Source organism: Athalia rosae, chromosome 5 (assembly GCF_917208135.1).
Source record: "Athalia rosae chromosome 5, iyAthRosa1.1, whole genome shotgun sequence".
NCBI classification, from domain to species: domain Eukaryota; kingdom Metazoa; phylum Arthropoda; class Insecta; order Hymenoptera; family Athaliidae; genus Athalia; species Athalia rosae.
Window position 1 is genome coordinate 18,364,314 of NC_064030.1, and position 20,454 is coordinate 18,384,767.

Genomic DNA, 20,454 nt, shown 5'->3' on the forward strand with positions numbered 1-20,454 from the left:
GTACGTACAACGTGATCGTCGTCGCGGTATTCTCGCTAATTATGATATAATATACACTGAGTATCGAGTGTAAACACCGGCTGAACAAAATCGCCATCCGGATCACCGAAATGTCCGAACTCCGAGACGAAGAGGAACTTTTGGTAAGCAATAATTTTGCAAACGATCGACCGATACTCCTCTGGCTATTCCGCGCGGTAATTTGTGGCGTTGATTCGACAGGAGACGGTTAACGGTGTGCTGAAATCGGTCGGAGACAACTTGAGCGCCTTTGTGGAGGATTGCTCGAAAAAGACATCCCTCGCAGATCCGGATCCAGGTGGATACGAAGCGGAATTGGAGTCACAAATTTTTCAGGTTAGGGAAGATGCCGCCTCGCTCCTGAGACCACCGGTTGATCGTAGAAACGGTAAGATTACAGAACAAGAGAAGTTGCGACCGATCGAGGTTGACGTTTCCCCGATTCGCTTTCCCTAGAAGGAGTCGAGAAACTCGAGGAGGCGGAAAGACGATACGATCGGCTGTACGAACAATGGGAGGACCGAGAGAATCGACTGGGTCGAGCGCGAGAAGAGATAATCAGGCTGAAGAATCAGGTAATCGACGACTGCGAGTGATCTTTTCCATCGACGTCGTAACTCCGACCCCTTGTCTCCGCAGGTGATGCACCAGAGCACATTTTGCGCCGGTCTCGGGGCAGTCCTGGGAAACTTGGTGTGGCAAGCGTCGCGTTCTCCGCCAGTGATAGACGCATGGATATCCAGAGTAACGTCGCACCTAGTCCTATCGGTGTAACCTCGTCGTTCGCTCACGGTAGATTTCTATTCGCAGTTCCAAACGAAAGTCGGAGACTTCTTGCGCATCGTTAACGGAACCTTCGGATCATTCGTCAACACCTACGGTTCGGTATTTCCTTCGGAAATTAGCGACGAGTCCCAGTTTGTCATGGGTCTTTGCGGCACGGTCGCGAATCTGTCCGCCAATCCCGAGGGTCGTCAGTTTTTGGTCACTCACCCGAACGGGAGAGATTTGCTACGGAAGTTGATCGAATTCATGCCGATAATTCCGCTACCCACGGGAAATTCGCTGGCGAAGTAAACAAACGTCGATTAGTTCGTTGGTGAATTTCGCAACCGGACGGACAACGTTCTCATCGTCTCCTCCGTGTTTCAGATTGACCTTGATGATCTTGTACAACGTCAGTATAAATCAAACCGGCCTCCTCCGTCTGATGGAAGACAGAATTTGTCGCGGGCTCGAACGGTACATGGAACATCCGGCTACCGTTGAATTGAAGCAACTCTCTCTGCGACTGCTGCAGTCCGTGACCTTCGAACTGGAGGACGTTCCAACGATCGAGGATATCGCGGGGACCGTCCTGCTGGAAAGAATCGCGAAAATCGGACAAACGGAGTCGGAGAATCTGGCGGCTGTCGCCAAGGAGATCCTGTCGAATCTGGAAAAATCAAAATCGTCGCTCGAGCGGTCGTATCGGCAGAGGTAAGACAAAACTCAGCCTCGATCGTTTCGGCGACGAATCGGAAAAATGCCGTCGTTGGCACCGTTCGCTACGGGCGGATACTTCGAGGGGCGGGGGAAAACGATTGATCGGCAAACGTCAAATTCATTGCAATTGTTGTAGATACGGATAGCGAGAGACACGAGTCGAAGACTGTAAACGTCGCGCCGAGTTTCTACGTCGAATCGAAACCGGATGTTCAATTTTACCGGCGTGACGCACGATCCGCGCCGATTTCTCCAATAAAATTTTCGTTCGCGAGACTTCTGCGTGGACTGGCTTATTTCAGGCGCCTCCGCAAAGGTTGTCGACGGATTTTACGGGTCGGTCGCGCGATCGATCGACAGCTCGGGACGATACGTCATCGGTCGAACAACGTAGGCGGGTGCGGCGATCGCGGCGGATCAAAGATCGCCGGGTACGACGGACCTCGGTGGCTACCGCTGTCCCGCGACACACCCCCGTCGGCGGCAGCGTCGGCACGAGACACGCGTGTTCCCGTCGGAGTACAGAGGGACGGCACGTGCGAGCGCGCACAGGCGCCGACGAGCCCACGTCCGTTGGTCCTGGCTCGAGTCGGGTCGGGGGTACGGGGCGGTATTATTGATCGGACGGCGCCGACGCACCGGCCCGTCCCCTGCGTCCGGTCGGATGTCAGCTGTTGACCCGAGGAAGTAAGAAACGCGAATCACCGCGGGAGTCGTTCGTCCTCGAGTGCAGGTAGTGCGAGCAGTCGCTAGTCGGGGGGCTAGCCGGGGACCAGTCGGGGGGGCTGGCCGGGGACTGGTCGGGGGGGCTAGTCCGGTGCAGAGGGGGGCACTCGAACCACCCTCTTCGCCCTCCGACCGAACGAGTTACCCTCTCGTTGCAATGGGACCGGCCAATAGCCGAGAGGAACAATCCGACGATATCATCGCCGACGACGACGGCCTACAAATTTCGACCCATCGCGGAAACACTGCTGCGGCAAGTCTATTTCTATACGATTATCATTGTCATTGTCACGTTCGCCGTCGGATCGGTGCGGGGCTGTTTTCCGCCAGCCGGAGCTCCGCCGATACCGGTGTCATTCTCGTCGTCTCCCGTCGTCCCCCGTCGTCGTTGCGGCGATCGTAGCCGTCATCGTCGAGTCCTTCGATCCGCTGCAACTCGACGCGTACGCTACGGCGAGGCGAGGCGATCGATCGCTCGCACGCTCCGTTTCGTTCTCGCCAAATTTCGGCTATGCCGCGGGCTGCACGGCGATCGATCGCTGCGTGTCGGACGTTCGCGACCTATGCAATTTTGCAATTTCACCCGCGTACGCGTACAACGGGCGGCTAGGACGGGGGCACGGGACAACGTGGCCACGCGTCGTCGAATCGATTCGTACGCGCGACCTGTACGTATTACGCAAAGTACGCGGTTGCGCGCGTATATATCGGCGGCGTTCGCGTCGTCGGTAAAATATTATTTCTACGGAAGAGCGGGTGTCGCGTTCGTTGCAAGAGTGCTCGCGTTCGCGTTCGTATCCGCGTCTGTATTTGCGTAGCTCGTGCGGGGGGGTAAGTTTATCGTCGGCGATACGCGAGAGGAGGACGTGGGTACCGCGTACGCGGGTGCGTAGGTGTGCGCGCGGTACGGTTGTGCGCGGTAGCCGCGCTACGTACGTACGCGTACGTACCGTGTGCGAACGATGCTCGCGCATCGGCGATCGCCGGACACCGCGATATTTTTCAACGTCACGTTCGGCGCTATCGTATCGGTAAAACGGAGTTGCCGAGTCTCGCGGAAGGCGCGCGCGGTGTCCCCCGTTCCGCACGTCGTACAGTCGAAGATTGAAACCCGCGTCGCCGGGACGGACGAGGTTCGACGTTCAGTAGTCGGTCGAAACCCCTCGGTCGTCGTTCACCTCGGAGGATCCGCAGCCAAGAGCGGTGTACTCGGAAGACTCGAGTTCTGATCGGTGCATAATACCGCGGGTCGCGCGTCGCCTGGGATTGACGTCGCACCACGTTACAGCATCACCCGAACGGATCGAGCGTAGAGTTAGAACCGATGACGCCGAGAAGCAAGGTAGCGCAACGCCGTCCTTTTCATTTAACAAATATCATCATATTCGCATTCGAACGCACGCGTACACCTCGTTCCGCGTAATACACGTACCGTAGGTATACCTCGTCGTACGCGTACACGTCGACGACGAATCGCCTCCGCTGCCGAACGATACCCTCTCGTTCCTCGGTAAGATCGCCGACGAGGAGGAGGAGGTACCCGCGGTTCGCTCCTCGACTCGATTCTCGAGACCGCGCCGCGGTAAACCGCGTTCGCCGATCGCCACGTTCGTATTCGCGATCGCGCGGCCTCTCCGCGAAACGGATCGGTTCGGCGGACGGGCCCTCCCGCGGATCCGGAATCGCTCGCGGAATCGTCCGCGACGAGCCCCGCGTTCTCGCGGAGTCGAGGGGTCCGGGCGAGAGTGCGTCGGAGCGCGTACGTTCGGCCGGAAACGCGGACACCGCGGACCTCGGTGCGGATAGCTCTTTGTTCGCGCCGTTCCGATCGGGTCGTACACCGCGAGGAGTTTATCGTCGGTCGCAGCGTCCGAGTTCCGTCCTTTTCCGTACGTACGTACGTACGTTAGACGCTCGAAGATTTCCCCGGAAACGTTCGATTGTTCGCGACGACCGCGACGACGTCCGCGATCCCCCTTTGCACGTCTCCGGGAATAACGTCGATACTCTCTGCGTCACCGCGCGACGAAACGTACAACGTGAATATCTTTACGCGTGATTCGTACGGTGCACACCGGTGCAGCTGAGCGCGGATCGTATCCTCGCGATCGACAGACCCCGTATACGCGGAGAGAACGAGGGCAGCGGCTTTTGCACGGGACGCACACCCGAGCGAATCCGTCGAATCGGCGGAAGAATCGGAAAAATCTCGTAAAATCGGTGGGGGTTTTTGCAATTATGCACCGCTCCCCTTCGTACGCACGCTCCGTACGGTGGTACGGGTAATCCGTATCGCGACCTCGTCGCCCGTCCACGGCGTTATCCTTGTGCAAATGAAATTATCGGTACGATCCGATATCGCCGGCGGGGATCGGAGACTCGCGACGCCGCGAGTACATCTTCCTTTGCACCTCCGATCGCGAGGCGGAGCCGCGGGCGTGCGGGTCGACGGCGTTGTTGGATTTCGTTCGAGCGGTAGGGAACCCCGCTCCGGATCGGCTGGCTCCCGTTACCGAATCGGCGGTCGTACCTCTCGTTGCGTCACCGCCGATCGGTATCGGCCGATCTTTCGTTGTTCGGGAACGGGGCGACGACACGTTCGAGTGTTGTTTCGTTCGAAGTGTATCTTATCGGGCGGATTATTCGCTGCCTGCCCGAGTCGTACCGGCGCGGTGCCGATATCCGCGGAGGACTCGATATCGGAATCCCAAGATCTCGCTTACACCGAATATCTATGCCCGACGGCTGCGGTACGCGCGTACGCGTTCGCCGAGAGAAATTTTATCTCTCGAGTGTTTGGATCGTTTCTTATCTCGTCGATCGGCCGTTCCGCCTATTATCGTCGATATCCCTCGACCCTCTTACGCGTATCGCTCGGCTCCCGAAAACTGGCCGTACGTCCGGGTCGCGTGCACCTGGGGTATGTCGATCAACGGCGGAGGATTCGCACGGAGTAAGCGAACGCTCGTTGTCGTCGGCGTAAACATCGTGTACGCGATGTTATTGAATTCCAACTTGTTGTCGCCGCGGCGGAGATCGCATCCAGCCGCGTTGCCTTGCGTCGTACGATTGTTCGGAAGCTCAAATATTTTTCCCATCCCAAACAAATAGCCCGTCGCCCGTCGCCCGTTGCCCGTTGCCCGTTGCCCGTTGCCCTCAGGGAATCGTAATCGTCGGGAATCGGCGATTACGATGACGTCGAACGTACGCGCAGCGCCTTCGGGGCAGCGACGGAGATGCGCTACCGCGTCGTGGCGAAGGCCGTGCGTGCGATTCGCGCGAGCGAACATGTGGCAGCGGGGCGTGATCACCCGTGTGCTCGATCGACGATAAAATACCGCGTGTCGTTTCAATGGGAAACGGGTGTCCCCGGGGCCGTGTAGCCGCGACGATCGCGGCCGTCGTTCTCGTCCTACGTTGCGCCGATCCGTTACCCTCGTTGCCCTGCAAATCGAAGCGTCGCCGAGGACGCTCGAGTCGCGCGGTACCTTCTGTCAATTCGTACGTTTGTCGGTCGACCGTTGTATCGCAACGTGTCCTTGTATCCTGATATCGGGATACGCGTGTTGCGTACGCGTACGTTTGTAGGAACCATGCGTCAGCCGACGATGAATTCCGCTCTCGTCGTTTGCGTAACGCGATCTGCGATTTGGCGAGGAAAATTCATCCGCCGCCCGATGCGGCGGTGCGAGGGAATCGAGCTAATTAACGCGACGCTTCGTTCAACGCCGCCGATGCGCGTACGTCGTACGGTCGAAATTTTTCGTGACAAATTTTCCGACGCATCCCGCACCTCGGGTTTCTTCCGCAACGCTTGCACCGCTCGCGAGTGCGCCTTTCGTTCTCCGTTCCGATCCGCGAGAGCGCACGGGGCGTTACGTTTCTCCCCCGTTTCGAGGAACGATTCTCCATGAGAACCAGATGGTACGGAGCGACTCGCAAACGGCGGAATTAGCGGCGGTAGCCGGTAATTATCGAATTAATTAATCGGCTCGCGCGGATGTTGGCGCGTCATCGTCGTTTGTACGTCGTTGATATCATCGGTCGTGTAACGCGCGTCGTACCGCAATTGTACGTACGTACGCGACGATACGAGACACAACCGATTGTCGTATTCGTCGGATGTTCCCGGTCGGAGACCTACGGCGGACGCCTTTGTCCCGTCGATCTTTGGAATTTGATCTCACCGGCACCGCCGCTCCCACCCCGCAATTCCTATCCGCCCGAGATATTCATTCCGTCTTCCGCAACGCTCGGTAATCGTAATTGGCGCCGTGTTGCAGCCTCTCGGGTCGCGACTGCGCACCGCCGCAGATGCGCGAGTCGACGCGCCCGCAGAGGCGGTCGCTACGAGTCTCCTCTGCGAGTCCGGAGCGCCCTCCGCGGCAGCTCGACGCACTCGCCCCCGCGACAACGTTCGACGGTAACGACGCTCTCCTCGTTGTTACCGACGGTCGAGCCACGCGAGCATTGAAAATGGAGGAACGACGCGGATGCGGACCGGAGGAGCGCGGAACGCGTGGAACGGCTGACGCCTCGTCGTCCGTCAGTCGATCCTCTCCCGTTTTCGGAGTGGTGGTGGCTCTTTCGCGGCTCGGTATTTCATTTTCTCTACCATTTCGGACTCCCTGTTCTCCTCCGGTTGTTTCGGCCACGGTGTAACGGAGGTCGGAGGCGTGATGTGAATTTACGGTGCTGTCGCGAACTGGGATTGGCGGTGGTGCGCGGCACGCTCGCCGTGGCGCGGTCACGGGGTGTCGTAGCTACCTACCGTACCTCACGGGCCGCGTCCGTGTCGCGCGTAACGCATGAGCAAAGTGCCAACTGCGAACGGGAACGACAGTTGGATCGCGGTAGGCGCGTCGGACGTACGCGGTGCGGGGCGTGGGTTCGGAATCGGTATCTGGGGGGGGCAGGAGGTGTCAAGAGAAACATGTAGGGTAGGGAAGTCGGATAACGCGTAGGTTCGCTGGCGAATTTCGATCGAACGCGGAGGTGATCTGTGGCGTGCGCGGCGGTGGATTACGAGTAACTCGTCGGCGGAATAAGGATCGCCGCGACGCTGCCGGGGGCGGGACTCTTTGTCGGACTGTCGCGATTCGCAACGTTTTCCGTTACCGACAACCTTGCGGACGCTTGCAGCGATCCGCGCTCCCTTACTTCGCCAAAAATACATCCGATTAGCGAATAAACGCAAATTCGAATACACGAGTACACGTATCCATGCTTATCGAGTAATCGCCGTGTTATTTTCAATAGGTCGCACCGATCGGGGTGGATAGATGCGTAATCGATACGCGGGAGCAGCTGATACGCAACCTGCTACGATGTGCGACAGGCGTTAGAGGATCGACCCGACGTAACCTCGGATAATAAACCGTCGACTACTGTAACATGATCCGTAAAATGAAACGGAGGCCAATGAGGCGTACGCGGCACCGCTGAGACACACGCGTCGCCACCGCTAATTCTTTCGTTCTAATTTTAACGAACCGCTCAACCGTAGCTGCCAAAATATTTTTAAACTCATCCGTGATACGTTGTACATACATACGCGCGAGTTTGAGCTTCGCGAAATATACGTGTGCGCACAACGAGAATAAAAGGGACTCGCTGCGGCCGTTCTATAACTTTTCCACGGTTTTTTTCACATCCTCGTTATCGATACCGTCCGACACTAAACCGTGCCGGTGCCATCTCTGAATTCCAAACGACGTCGAATCGTTCCGATGCAAACCTTTGCAAATATCTGCCGTCAAAAACAAACTCACCCGCCTTCGTAATATCGGGCAATTTGGCTGCGTGCGTACGTACGTTACGTCGTAGCGCGCGTATGTATTATAGTCGCGTAAAACTTTCGAGACCTTGGTGTCGTCTGCTTTCGACGATCGAACAAACCCGTGTTTGAATTCCGAGATGTTGAGCGTGCCGCGCGATTGTTGCGGTCGTCGAAGTTGTTGCTGTAATAATAAGAGCGATAACAACAACAACAACAACAACAACGCCAAAAATAACAACAACAACAACAACAATAATAATCATATCCGAAACCTCGCTTAAAATTAGCTTTCGATTTTTCGTGACGACAACCTCGACCGTAACAAGGTAAAGGGTGAGGAAACAACAACATCGAGCGAGAGTGTGTAAAACATTTGTGTCGATAAAATTGTCAAGTTCGAGAAAAAGATAATGAATGAATAAAACCAGCCACGAACAAAATAGACCGTATGATATTACGATTTGAAACATCGGCCAAGTGTGGTGAATTATTCGAAAATGTCGCGAGTTTCCTTGAATAAATCTCAGTTTGGTCAATATGGTTCGCGACGCGTGCGAAAGATAAGCACGGTGAGTAATACATGACGGATAACCTTGGGAACCATTTTCCTTTTGCCACAACGTTCGTCGTTTTATTTGAAAATTGCGATAGTCCGATTCCATTGAGTCCGGGCGGCTCTCACCTGCTGTTTGCCAATGATAATCAACCGATGCAGATTTAAACATTGACCGTGCGTAATATAATTATATTGAGCGGCATTGGCGCGTCGTATCGTCACGATAAATCAATCAAACGGCATTGAAATGATTATGAATAGGATATGAAAGGCTGTTGAGGCGTATCCCAGGTCAGTGGCGACTATGTGCACTCTGATTAATTCCAAAACTATCGTATCCCTGACATGCCGGCCGTGTAACACAGTTATGGAATTCAAGTATATGTGCACGTGTTACCTAGAATCACAATACATTTTCTCTTCTCTTTTCGATATTGGGTTTTTTGGTCTGTTCTGTGTTCACCGTTGCGCGCCATTGGTAAAAACAGAATGAACGCACATCACCTGACACGTATAGAGACATCGCCTTGACAGCACCGACACCATTGCTAGTCACATATGTACATACATAATTAAAACTTGTTTCTTTCAATGCTTGTGGTTCGTCGTGGATTGTTACTACATACAAACTGGCGTCGCCGACGATTAATTAGGGTCAATCAAATTCATTTAGAACTATTTGCAGGCACGAATCATCCGCGGTATCCTCTATCCTCCACGGCCACACATTTGCAAGTGACGTTCCCCTCTCGATTCAGATTCCACGTGATTCCAATCATACGACTCGATCGCTGTTACGGTTGTTCAGCTGTATGATGTCATTATATTTACCGCTCACTCTTCGTTCCCATTGGATTATTGAATATCTGACCGGTGGATCTTCGAGCGATGCTTCATACCGATTGCAGAGATGCAACGGGCAGCCTTGTGCCAGTTTTTGCACCTTATAATCCATGACCAAGCCACCGTTTTCAAATGCATATGGAATAGTTCCAAGGAGAACCAGAGTTGCTCCAGAGAAATAGTCAGCTGTCTGTATTTTAAAATAACAATCGATAACCGGACTCCTTTTTCTATTGGAAGTTTCGAGGATCTAGGAATTTTTAGACCCAACAGAAAGCGGAGAGTTTGAAGGATCGATTGAAATGCTGCCGCTGCTGATTTTTGTTGAAATTAATGAAAACTGATACTTTGGACACCTATCCGTTCAAAGAACATGACGTAAAGTTTATCGACTTTCAGACGGAAAGTGAATACTCGGTCGAGGAACAGTCTCGATTGACCGGAGCTGACGGAGGTGTAGAAGAAGTTTCCCCCGAAGATGAAGGTTCGCTATGCGAATATCACGATATCCCACCACCGCCGGACGGTGGCTACGGGTGGGTCGTCGTGTTTGCTTCTTTCATGTGCAACATGATAGTAGATGGCATAGCCTATACCTTCGGAGTGTTTCTCGGTGAATTTGTAACCTACTTTGGAGAGGGTAAAGGCAAGACGGCCTGGGTTGGATCTCTACTATCCGGCATGTATCTAAGCGCAGGTGAGTCAAAAAATGTGTACTTCAGCCCGCTTGTGTAATTTGTACTCAATATCCGTATGATATTAACCGTATCATTTGTGCAGGTCCTGTTGTCAGTGCCTTAACGAATAAGTATGGCTGCAGAGCCGTTTGTATAGCTGGAAGTTTTATTGGTGCGGCAGCATTTGTTCTGTCAACATTTTCATCCTCCGTTAATATGCTCATGCTCACCTATGGAGTAATGGGAGGTAAGCTGTATCCCGAATGCTACACAGAGTTATTTCATAGTTAATGGAACGAGGTTATCAATCCAAACGAATGTCAATTGTTACCCATGAACAGGTATTGGTTTTGGTCTCATTTATCTACCCGCAGTCGTCTGTGTGGGATATTACTTTGAGACTAAAAGATCGTTGGCAACAGGAATTGCCGTTTGTGGTTCAGGTTTTGGTACGTTTGCTTTTGCCCCACTGGCCACGATGCTCCTCGAAGAATACAGTTGGCAAGGAGCAAATCTGATCCTTGCCGGTCTCATTCTCAATTGTGCCGTGAGTCTGCATTTCCATCAGTAATTTTCTTTCAACGTTTCTCCAAAGTCGTTAGGCGCCACGGACGCAATTGGTTTTAAATATTCAGGTATTCGGTGCAATGATGAGACCGTTGGAGTATCCAAAAGCATCGTCGGTCAAACCGTTGCTACAACGGATGGCGGAGGAAAAAAGGTTTCAAATGGAAAGGGGCAGTATCGGGGGTTCCTATTTCATGGTACAGTTGCCGGATGGCTCGATGGAAAAGCGGATGAAGATGCCCATCAACATAGATCCTGGAGTACATTCCAGCTTCAACCTCGATCAACTCGTACCGGGTAAATCTCCCATCGACCGTCGCTTCACAGATTTCAAGATTGTAAAATTGGTCTTTTTCCTTTGTTCAGGAACTCCGTTGACACCGGTGCCAACCGTACCGACTTTGCCAACCATTTCTGAGGTCAAAGTTCAGGAGCAATCTTCTTCAGGTGGCACCTCTGCGAGCGGTAGTGTGGATTTGAAGAATGCAATCAACAAGAGCAAAAACCGCAGGACGTTGGAAGAAGGGAGGGAAACTCGCGAAGTTCATAATTCCGATAAAACTGAGAACATGGAATTCAACAAGGCCAACATACCGCGCAACGCATCCCAGCCCGCGTTCACGACTCACGTTCAAGGTCTCCCAAAAAATGGATCCGTGCCATTCTTCGACAGAATACGGAAGACGAGCACCGGAGAGAGGTACAAACCTAGTCTCAGCGCTATCAAGAATTCGAGGACCACCCTGAACTCCAACGGTGACATACGAAGAAGTCTGCATCTCAGGTTGTCTGCGAGTAGTATGCTGGGATCGCGCAATAACAACGCCGAATGCGACGTAAGTGTTATTATTGTTATAACGATCTCTATTATTATCATTATTATTATTTTTCTGGTCCGAAGAAGTCTTGAAGTTAATTTGGAATCCACGATCTCTACTAGGACGGTGAGAGCATTACGTTTACGACAAGCAAGTCTAGCATGCCCAAGGAGAAGCCGATGATGATTCGACCACTTTCGCGGAAGGATATATTCTACAGCGGTAGCGTACTCAATCTAGCCGAATGCCAGAGTCAAAAATCTCTCGCCAATTATCGGCAGAGCGTGATATCGTTACAAAAATCTGTACGCGGCGACGCCCGAGACGCCGATCCTGAAAAGCCTCCGCTACGTGAGTCACGGCGTCCACGAAACCTCTGACCATGTGATTCTGCTCCGACGCGCTTTATCGTCTTCATATTTCTTGCAGAGCCACTCTGCCCGTGCCTCGTCCTTCCGGAATCCTTCACCGAGGCTCTCGCCGCTATGATGGACATGTCGTTGCTCAAGGACCCCGTATTCCTCCTGATCGGTATCAGCAACGTTTTTGGTATGGCGGGTCTCTACGTACCCTTCGTATATCTCGTCGACGCTGCTACGTTGGACGTAAGTGTGCTGCGGTCGTACGATAAATACATTTGAAGGAATACCGTTACTCGGTTACCGTGCTATCTGACTTCCGCGTTGACGCGACCGAGCGTTATTTACCACCGACTCGAACGAATGATGAAAAAATTACGTCACTACGCAGGGAATCGAGCCGAATTCAGCGTCGTTTTTGCTGTCAATTATCGGAATCACGAACACGGTGGGTCGTGTGGCTTGTGGCTACATAGCCGACTTCCCCCAGGTCGACTCTCTATTGCTCAACAACATCTGCCTCATCATCTCAACCCTCGCCGTAGCTGCTACCCCATTCTGCCATACATACGCCGCTTACATCGCGATGAGCATATTCTTCGGGATCGCTATATGTGAGTTCCCAAACAATCTACTCGTACGCACGGGTGACGGTCGCTCCTTCTTTTCTTCAAATTGTACTCAACTCTTCAAACAGCTGGATACATTTCGCTGACGTCGATTATCCTGGTGGATCTTCTCGGTTTGGACAAACTGACGAACGCGTTCGGGCTCTTGATATTGTTCAGAGGTGCCGCTGCTATCATCGGATCACCGTTGGCTGGCGCCGTCTACGACGCTACCGAAAGCTACGATATCCCCTTCTTCATGGCGGGATTCTTTTTCTTCGTTAGCACGGTGACGAGCTTCATGGCACCGGCCCTCAAAAGATGTACCACTCCTCAAGTGAGTAAAGAATCGACGTCAATTACACCCGTAGACGTAAATTTATCCAGCCCCTAATATTCGCAATTTTTCGCACCCTCATCCCTATTCGTCTATCGACAGGCACAGCCGGTTGTCATGGATACTCTAACACCGATCGACGAGGACATCGAAGAGGAGAACGAGGACGACATACCGGAGATAGTCGAGACGGCCGCTTCCCCGCAAGAACCTCCAGAAAAAGAGATTAAACAGATAGAATCTGTTTTATAATAATTCTAGAACAGAAAGCTTTCAAGTGCTTTATTACTTTTAAGTTGGATTCGAGAAGTGTCTCCACCTCGGTCGTAAGGTGCACGCTGAACTATCGGAAGACACGATGGAAGCACGTTGCGAATTCTCTTCGATAACGGTCATTTTATGATTCGAAGTTATACGTGCTAAACAAAAAACTATTCCACACGCGTGGACGCGAACGAATGCACAGGGGACATACATGGACGAAGACAAAAACGACGACGACGACGACGACGACGACGACAAGGCGAAAAATGTCGCTACTGCCGACGTTACCGCGTTTTTTCCATTCTATCGGGAAAACTAATCTGTGGACGGATCTACGGACGTGTACTCGAACAAACAAGGTATGTGTTCGGCGGTCTTTGCGACAATTATTATTTATCGGATAGACACTGTGATCGAAACGAGCAACTGGGGTAAAAGGGTCAAAAAATGATATTCAAAGATAGAAATTTCCTCGATGAGAAATAGTTAAATTTTAGCATAATAGAAATATGCCAACGTAGGATTCGACCGTCGGAACTGGAGTAAGAAGTGAAGATTTACTTGTTACTCCCTGGTAGCGGAGTGAATTATTATCGCGTTTGAAATTCGATGCTCTTTTTCTACTCCCCATCGAACGCGGTTAAAGTTCTCTCGACGATATCAATCAGACAGTATTAAGTCGCCTGTAGTAGTGCATCTTTGAATCCTGTTGTTGTTATTGTTGTTGTTGTTGTTGTTGCTAGCAATATTATTGTCATTCAGATTGCAATCGTCATTATTGCTATTCTTTTTCTTATTATTCTTGTTATTCCTATTGTTATTCTTATTCTTACTCGTATTCTTATCTTACGCTTAAGCTTATTCTTATTCTCATTGACATAATCGTAAAAATTACAACGATGATTAGCGTCATCGTTATCTTCGTTTTCATCGTCATCGTCGTCATCGCTAATACTATTTCGGCTATTATTATTTACCATGGAGTGATCGGAAGAAATCCGTTTTGTATTATATCTGTAAATTTTCTTAGACTCCTATACTTTTTATAGATTTATAGGTAGGTAGGAGGGTGGGTAGGTAGGTAGGTAGGTAGGTAGGTAGGTAGGTAGGTAGGTAGGTAGGTAGGTAGGTATAGGTATAGGTATAGGTATAGGCATAGGTGTAGGTACAGAGGTACGTAATAATTGGATACGCACCGAGTTGTGGGTTATCTCTTTTTTTTTTTTTTTTTTTTCACTTGGGATTGAAAGTTTCACTTACTATTGATCAAATCTACCTAACCCACGGCTGCCCGCCGCCGTAATACGAAAAGTCGAATAAATAATGTGGAAAAAATGTAAGTTCGAGAGAACGCGCGTACTTATACATATGTATGTATGAATGAAGAGTTAACGAACAATGTCGTTCGAGTACTTATTTGATTGTACTTTTTACGCGTTGTTTCGACCACGCGATAGCTGTAAAATATTATTCGTGCGAGCCAACGAGACCTTTCTCGCGAATGGCAAAACTTATCCGGTAAAAGGGTACTTAACCGGAGCCGTATATAATTAAAAAAACTAAACGGGACACGTTGTTTATTATCTGGTAAAGAACGAATTGTGTGAAATTTATTACGCGTATTGCTCGAGTTCGCTATGCATAGAAATAATCAGAGAAAAAAGATTGCCCGACATTTACTAACATCGAGATGACACATTCGGCGTTAATTATCACAATCGCAACCAATTTGCCGAAAGAAATAAGGCGGGATCGATGAAGAATGTAACGAAGGAAAAATGAGAACCAAGGATAAGTAATCTGAATTCGTATACGTTACATTTTACCGCGTCACCGTCTATGTACAATGTACAGTGTTGTAATTACAATGATAATGATTATAATAATATTCTTTCGCTATTCTTTGCTTCGTTTGCGAGTTCTACTTTCGTCGTCCTTTCGTAATTGCAATTTCTTGATGCGTCAAATATCGTTCCATACAATGTCCCGATTACCGCGAAAATTGATTGAATATTTATATCCGTTGAAAGGCGTAAGTATGCACTGAAAAATTCGATAATTTGATGCCACAGTTTCAACCATTCTGGAAACCAGAATGAACCGTTACACATTATATTTTACTCGGGTACACTTTATCAAGTCATATTATTATGGTTCAGCGACGAATAAAACGAGAACCGTTGATGTTTATAAAATTTATGTGAATTTGAATAAGTTGCATGAGCAGAGAAAAAAATAATTATTCAACAATAATTGTATAAATTATCGGTTAACGCAATAAATATTGTATGTATTGTACATAGTATGATGATGTTTGATAAACAAAACTAAACCAAACCAAACCATAAAGGAACGAGAAGTGGAAATTTCAAAGTAGACAGAGCTAAAGGTACGGTATGTACGACCGAACGATATCGCAACGGAAAATTTCGTTGCACGAAAGTCGAAATTAACGAAATAACTAAAATGAAAATATACAAGTATGTAGTACCTACGGTGAAGTTAAAGGGAACTAAACGTAGTAAATCAACTCGATGTTGCACTCCTTTTATGAAGTCGATTCGAGTGGACCAGCAGAACAGAGTAAAGTACATAATTAGTTTCAAAATAATAATACAACAATATCATCTTGACCATGTCCACTGTCATCATCATCATCATCATCATCATCATCATCGTAATTAGTTAAACGTTATTGCCAGCATAGATATGTTGAATTCAATGTATCGATGACATTACTATTTTTAATTGTAACTGTTATTATTGAATGTAAATACGAATCTATGAGTGCTTGTGTATTCAATAGCTGTAATTATACAGTAGATTTCCGTGAATAGTTTGCGGTAAATTAAAAATGTTACATGTCAGTTTTATCAATTTTGGAAAATGTGAAAGAGATGAATATTCATGGTGATGATGATGACGATGACGATGACGATGACGATGACGATGACGATGACGATGACGATGACGATGACGATGACGATGACGATGACGATGACGATGACGATGACGATGACGACGACGATGACGACGACGACGACGACGATAATAATAATGATAACAACAACAATAACAGCACCAACAATGATAATGATAATAATAATCATAACAAGAACATCAACAGCTTCGTTAACGTACGCATGATAATGTCGTACAGGAGTAGGCAGATAACAGCAAGCACAGTTATTAGATTATATGTATACAATGGTACAAAGATAATGTTTTAGGTAATGTTAGATTGGAATTAAATATGAATTTTTATTACGTATTGTTTTATTTATTGGTACGTATCATAATTGAAGTATCCGAGTTGTTCGGATAACGCGCCGCTCACAATCAGATCAGCTTACAGATTTTTTCATCGCGGTAGACATGGGTAGACGAAAATATCCATACTTTGCGCGTCGTTATAGCTTTATTGTCATGTGTCAAAGTTTTTCATACAATGATAAGCGATAATATTCGAGATTGCAGAATGAATGAAGCTGGTAACATGAAAAATTGGATCGAGAGATCACCTCATTTCTAATAATGCAGCCAGTTGCCTCTAACGATAAGAAATATGACGGATCACCTTCACCGTTGCAAACGACCGTTGAATCGGCTCTTTGCCTGATTTATTTTTATAAGTTATGAGCTCGGGAATTCCGAATCCGCTGACGGAATTGATATACTTGTCGAATTGATCGAGTTATCGTCTATCTGTCGATCATAGAATGTAATATCTCGATGGCTATTGGTCGTAGCTCAATTTTGTAACGAGATTCATGTTTCTGAGATCGAAATATATAAGAATACAGCAACATGAACGTTACTTGATTTTTTTACACTTGTTCTTCTTTATTTTTAATTACTCGACTACATTCCTTCTAGGTACTTTTGGCGCTTATTGTTAAGTATATTTAGCTCAGCATTACCCTCTTAACAACACCTCTGGGTTGCTTTAATTGAGGCGCGTAAAGGAGACTTAGCATCAAGGAAAATTTGGGGTCGCCGATTTTAAATGATTATGCAATTACGCAATGTTCCCGCGCCAAATGATGGGCGCATGCGCACTTGCCGACGAAAATACAAGAAGCGCTACTCCGTGAAATTTGTGTCGCGGAATTGGCGCGAACTAAAATTCGAGGTTTCTTGCCCCTTGACGTCAGATCACCCGCATTGCAGCAAAGTTGCGTTGACTGATGATAAGAAGTTGTATTTCGTTGACTGATGATAATTTCTTCAATCATCAGTCGTTGGTTGGAAAATGCAGGTTTGTTGGCTTCTGGCTCCTCCAGCATGTGGAAATCTATAAACATTGGAATATTCATACTTTTTTCAGGAACAAATGCTGTTCTTTGACAGAACTTTGCACGCTATGGCCATTTTGTCGCATTTCCGAGCGAAAAATTGGAGATCTCTCGACGAGTATCCGGAATTGCTCGGTCCAGTCGACACGCTCGTGTTTCTGAGGCCGTGATATAGGTATCGTCATGTATTTTGAGTTTGAGAATCCACAGCTGCTACTTAATTTGATTTATCCAACGACCGGTCGATTAATGAGCTGATTCTTTGTTGCAGAACGTAGAATTATCAAGATATTCCGATGGTTCCGAGTTGTGTCCTGATTGAGTCGACGGATTTGAGTCGCTGCAAACAAACTGCGTGAAAATAAGATTGCTGCGGACATTTGGAAAGCGAAGACTACAGCTCCTTCGGGTCGAGGAAGCACGATTAATATTTTTCGCTTTGGTTTCTTGCACATTATGAGCCCAGAAATCCGACTGTGCTCGCCAAAATGTCTCGTTTATCGAATCGATCGAGTGATAGCAAATTTTCCACTGTAATGAGCAGAGAAATTTAATTAACTCTGTAGCTTTGAGTCGTGGCTCGCTTGATTCGACGGATTCATGATCTTAAGTTCGAAAATCTCGGAATAAGTTAGTTTAAAACATTTGAAACATATGCTGTATCATGCTAGCAAGATTGCAGAATCGCTGAGACCCTGGTCTTTGTTTCTATTGATTTGAGAGTCAATAATGAACTCTAGTTCCTGAAGTTTTGGCTTTTCCACATATTTAGGGCTCAAAAACGATGGTAATACTCATCCTCTGTTTCAATTAATTGACTGCTGTACTCTACTGCCATGAGAAGTCAAAAAATTGTAATATCTTGATAGCTCTGAGTCGTTGTTCAATTATCTAACCAGATTCTAGTTTCCAAGATCAAAATAAATACAACTACCGCTCTGTCATTATGATTTATTATTGTCCCCTCTTCTCCTGAAACTTTCTCAAGTTTTATGTAATTTTTGATGAATGAGTGAACTTTTTTCATGTCCTGTGAGATTTTGACGCCCTGCAGCTAGAGTAACACGACCTTAGACTTGTTTCCAGATTTTGACCGAATAATTTCTACTTTTTCCTGCATATCCTGATTTTTTTTGGAATTTAATGGATTTGTTGATCGATCCATCAATTACTGCATCTTCCGACCTCCCTGGAGGTTCCCTGTGATCCAGAACCGAAGGTACGTCATCCTACATAATTCCCGATTTTTTTCTGATTTTTGCGATTTTTTCCTATTTTTTCCGATATATTAAATAATGTTTGAATTTTAGCGCCGCTGGTCACGTGGCCGCACTCGCCGATACAGCTAGCGCCATGTGGCGGATTTTTCGTGAACTACCGAAGCGTCTAGCCTCGTGACGGGCCCCACTCGTTTCTCGACCACGTGGTCGGTTTGCAGGTGGCGCCATCTTTTTTTAGTTCGCCGATAATCCGAGAGATGGCGCTGGCCGCAACTCGTTTTAGTAGTTCACGAAAAATCCGCCACATGGCGCTAGCTGTATCGGCGAGTGCGGCCACGTGACCAGCAGCGCTAAAATTCAAACATATTTTAAAAAATCGGAAAAAATGGGAAAAAATTGCAAAAAATCAGGAAAAAATCGGAAATGAATCCAGAATGACGTCCCATCGTCTCTGGATCACAGGACACCTCCGGGAAGGCCAGGAGATGCAGTAATTGGCAGATCAATTGAAAAATTGACTCAAAATCGAAAAGAAATCAGGAAAGGAAGGCAAAGATGGAAAATATCCGGTCAACATCTGGAAACGAGTCTAAGGTCGTGCTACTCTAGCTACATGGCGTCGAAACTTACTGATTCAAGAACTCACTGATCAAAAACTCGTGACACACCTTTGACATTTCATCGGAGCATATCCTCTGAATCGAAGTCGAATATAACCCTGACATTGACGAATACCAATGATGACATGTCATTATAATTACTCCTTCATTCAGGTAATTGCCTTCTTGGTCTCGAAATGGAAGACAGTCAGAGGATCAGAGGCTGAAGTCTTCAGACATAGGCAAGTTTTGGGGCTGGATAATGGAACCAAGCAACATCGAAGCTACATGTCAGTTTTATTTGAATATGGATGCAGCGTCACAATGAAAAATGCAGGTCTGTCGGCTTCTGGCTACTCCAGCATGTAGAAATCAATAAACATTGGAATGTTCTGAATTTGTTTCAGTAGAATCGGTATACAGAATTGCCCAGGTGATTGATGACACTGTTTGTTGGCAGCTGAGGTGATTAAATAGTTCATGAGGAAATTGCATGAATAGAAGAGTATTGATGAAAGTTCGCAATGGGTTGGATCAATTATAATACCTTCTAGTTTCATGAGTTCAGTGAAAGAACGTGTTGCTATTGACACAATTGCTAAAAACTCACTAATTAAAAACTCGTGACACACCTTTGACATTTCATCGGAGCATAGCCTCTAAATCGAAGTCGAACACAACCCTGACGTTTACGAATACTAATGATGACATGTAATTGTAAATATTCCTTTATTCAGGGAATTACATTCTTGGTCTCGAAATCGAAGACAGTCAGAGGATCAGAGGCGACAGTCTTCAGGCATGTGCAATTTTTGGGATGAACAATAGATTCAAGCAACAGCAAAACTACTTGTCAGTTTTATTTCAATATGGATGCAGCGTCACAAAAAAAATTGCAGATTTGTTGATTTCTGGCTCTTGCAGCATCCAGAAATTCATAACCATTGGAATGTCTCATATTTGTTTCAGAAGAATCGGTATACAGAATTGCCCAGGTGATTGATGACACTGTTTGTTGGCAGCTGAGGTGATTAAATAGTTCATGAGGAAATTGCATGAATAGAAGAGTATTGATGAAAGTTCGCAATGGGTTGGATCAATTATAATACCTTCTAGTTTCATGAGTTCAGTGAAAGAACGTGTTGCTATTGACACAATTGCTAAAAACTCACTAATTAAAAACTCGTGACACACCTTTGACATTTCATCGGAGCATAGCCTCTAAATCGAAGTCGAACACAACCCTGACGTTTACGAATACTAATGATGACATGTAATTGTAAATATTCCTTTATTCAGG

General features: G+C 47.9%; 2 protein-coding genes across 6 annotated transcripts; both read left to right on the plus strand.

Annotated features, from left to right (window-relative positions):
* On the plus strand, positions 1-8,361 carry LOC105684746 (heat shock factor 2-binding protein-like). 2 transcript variants are annotated; one of them, XM_048656183.1, is made up of 7 exons: positions 1-143; positions 223-409; positions 478-596; positions 661-765; positions 832-1,094; positions 1,174-1,500; positions 7,492-8,361. In XM_048656183.1, exons 1-7 carry the CDS (start codon positions 111-113, stop codon positions 7,520-7,522), a joined length of 1,065 nt encoding a protein of 354 aa, XP_048512140.1. In that variant the 5' UTR covers positions 1-110; the 3' UTR covers positions 7,523-8,361. The 2 variants fall into 2 exon arrangements, with proteins under 2 accessions (XP_048512140.1, XP_012253792.2); XM_012398369.4 differs by lacking the exon at positions 7,492-8,361 and adding an exon at positions 1,643-1,782.
* Positions 2,337-14,307, plus strand: LOC105684744 (monocarboxylate transporter 3). Of its 4 annotated transcripts, none has more exons than XM_020851648.3 (11): positions 2,337-2,485; positions 9,810-10,107; positions 10,191-10,334; positions 10,429-10,634; positions 10,723-10,951; positions 11,021-11,490; positions 11,595-11,823; positions 11,902-12,077; positions 12,223-12,445; positions 12,529-12,776; positions 12,879-14,307. In XM_020851648.3, the coding sequence occupies exons 1-11, from the start codon at positions 2,390-2,392 to the stop codon at positions 13,026-13,028; spliced, it is 2,469 nt and encodes an 822-aa protein (XP_020707307.2). In that variant the 5' UTR covers positions 2,337-2,389; the 3' UTR covers positions 13,029-14,307. The 4 variants fall into 4 exon arrangements, with proteins under 4 accessions (XP_020707307.2, XP_012253789.1, XP_012253787.1 ...); XM_012398366.4 differs by lacking the exon at positions 2,337-2,485 and adding an exon at positions 3,055-3,574; XM_012398364.3 differs by lacking the exon at positions 2,337-2,485 and adding an exon at positions 6,269-8,580.
* The last annotated feature ends 6,147 nt before the right edge of the window (positions 14,308-20,454 follow it).

Coding starts and splice junctions, on each gene's coding strand:
- LOC105684746 (XM_048656183.1), top strand. CDS start 111: ATGTCCGAACTCCGAGACGAAGAGGAACTTTTG. Junction 410..477: donor ACCGGTTGATCGTAGAAACG/GTAAGATTACAG, acceptor CGCTTTCCCTAG/AAGGAGTCGAGAAACTCGAG. Junction 766..831: donor TAGACGCATGGATATCCAGA/GTAACGTCGCAC, acceptor TTCTATTCGCAG/TTCCAAACGAAAGTCGGAGA.
- LOC105684744 (XM_020851648.3), top strand. CDS start 2,390: ATGGGACCGGCCAATAGCCGAGAGGAACAATCCGACGATATCATCGCC. Junction 10,108..10,190: donor CGGCATGTATCTAAGCGCAG/GTGAGTCAAAAA, acceptor TCATTTGTGCAG/GTCCTGTTGTCAGTGCCTTA. Junction 10,335..10,428: donor CACCTATGGAGTAATGGGAG/GTAAGCTGTATC, acceptor ACCCATGAACAG/GTATTGGTTTTGGTCTCATT.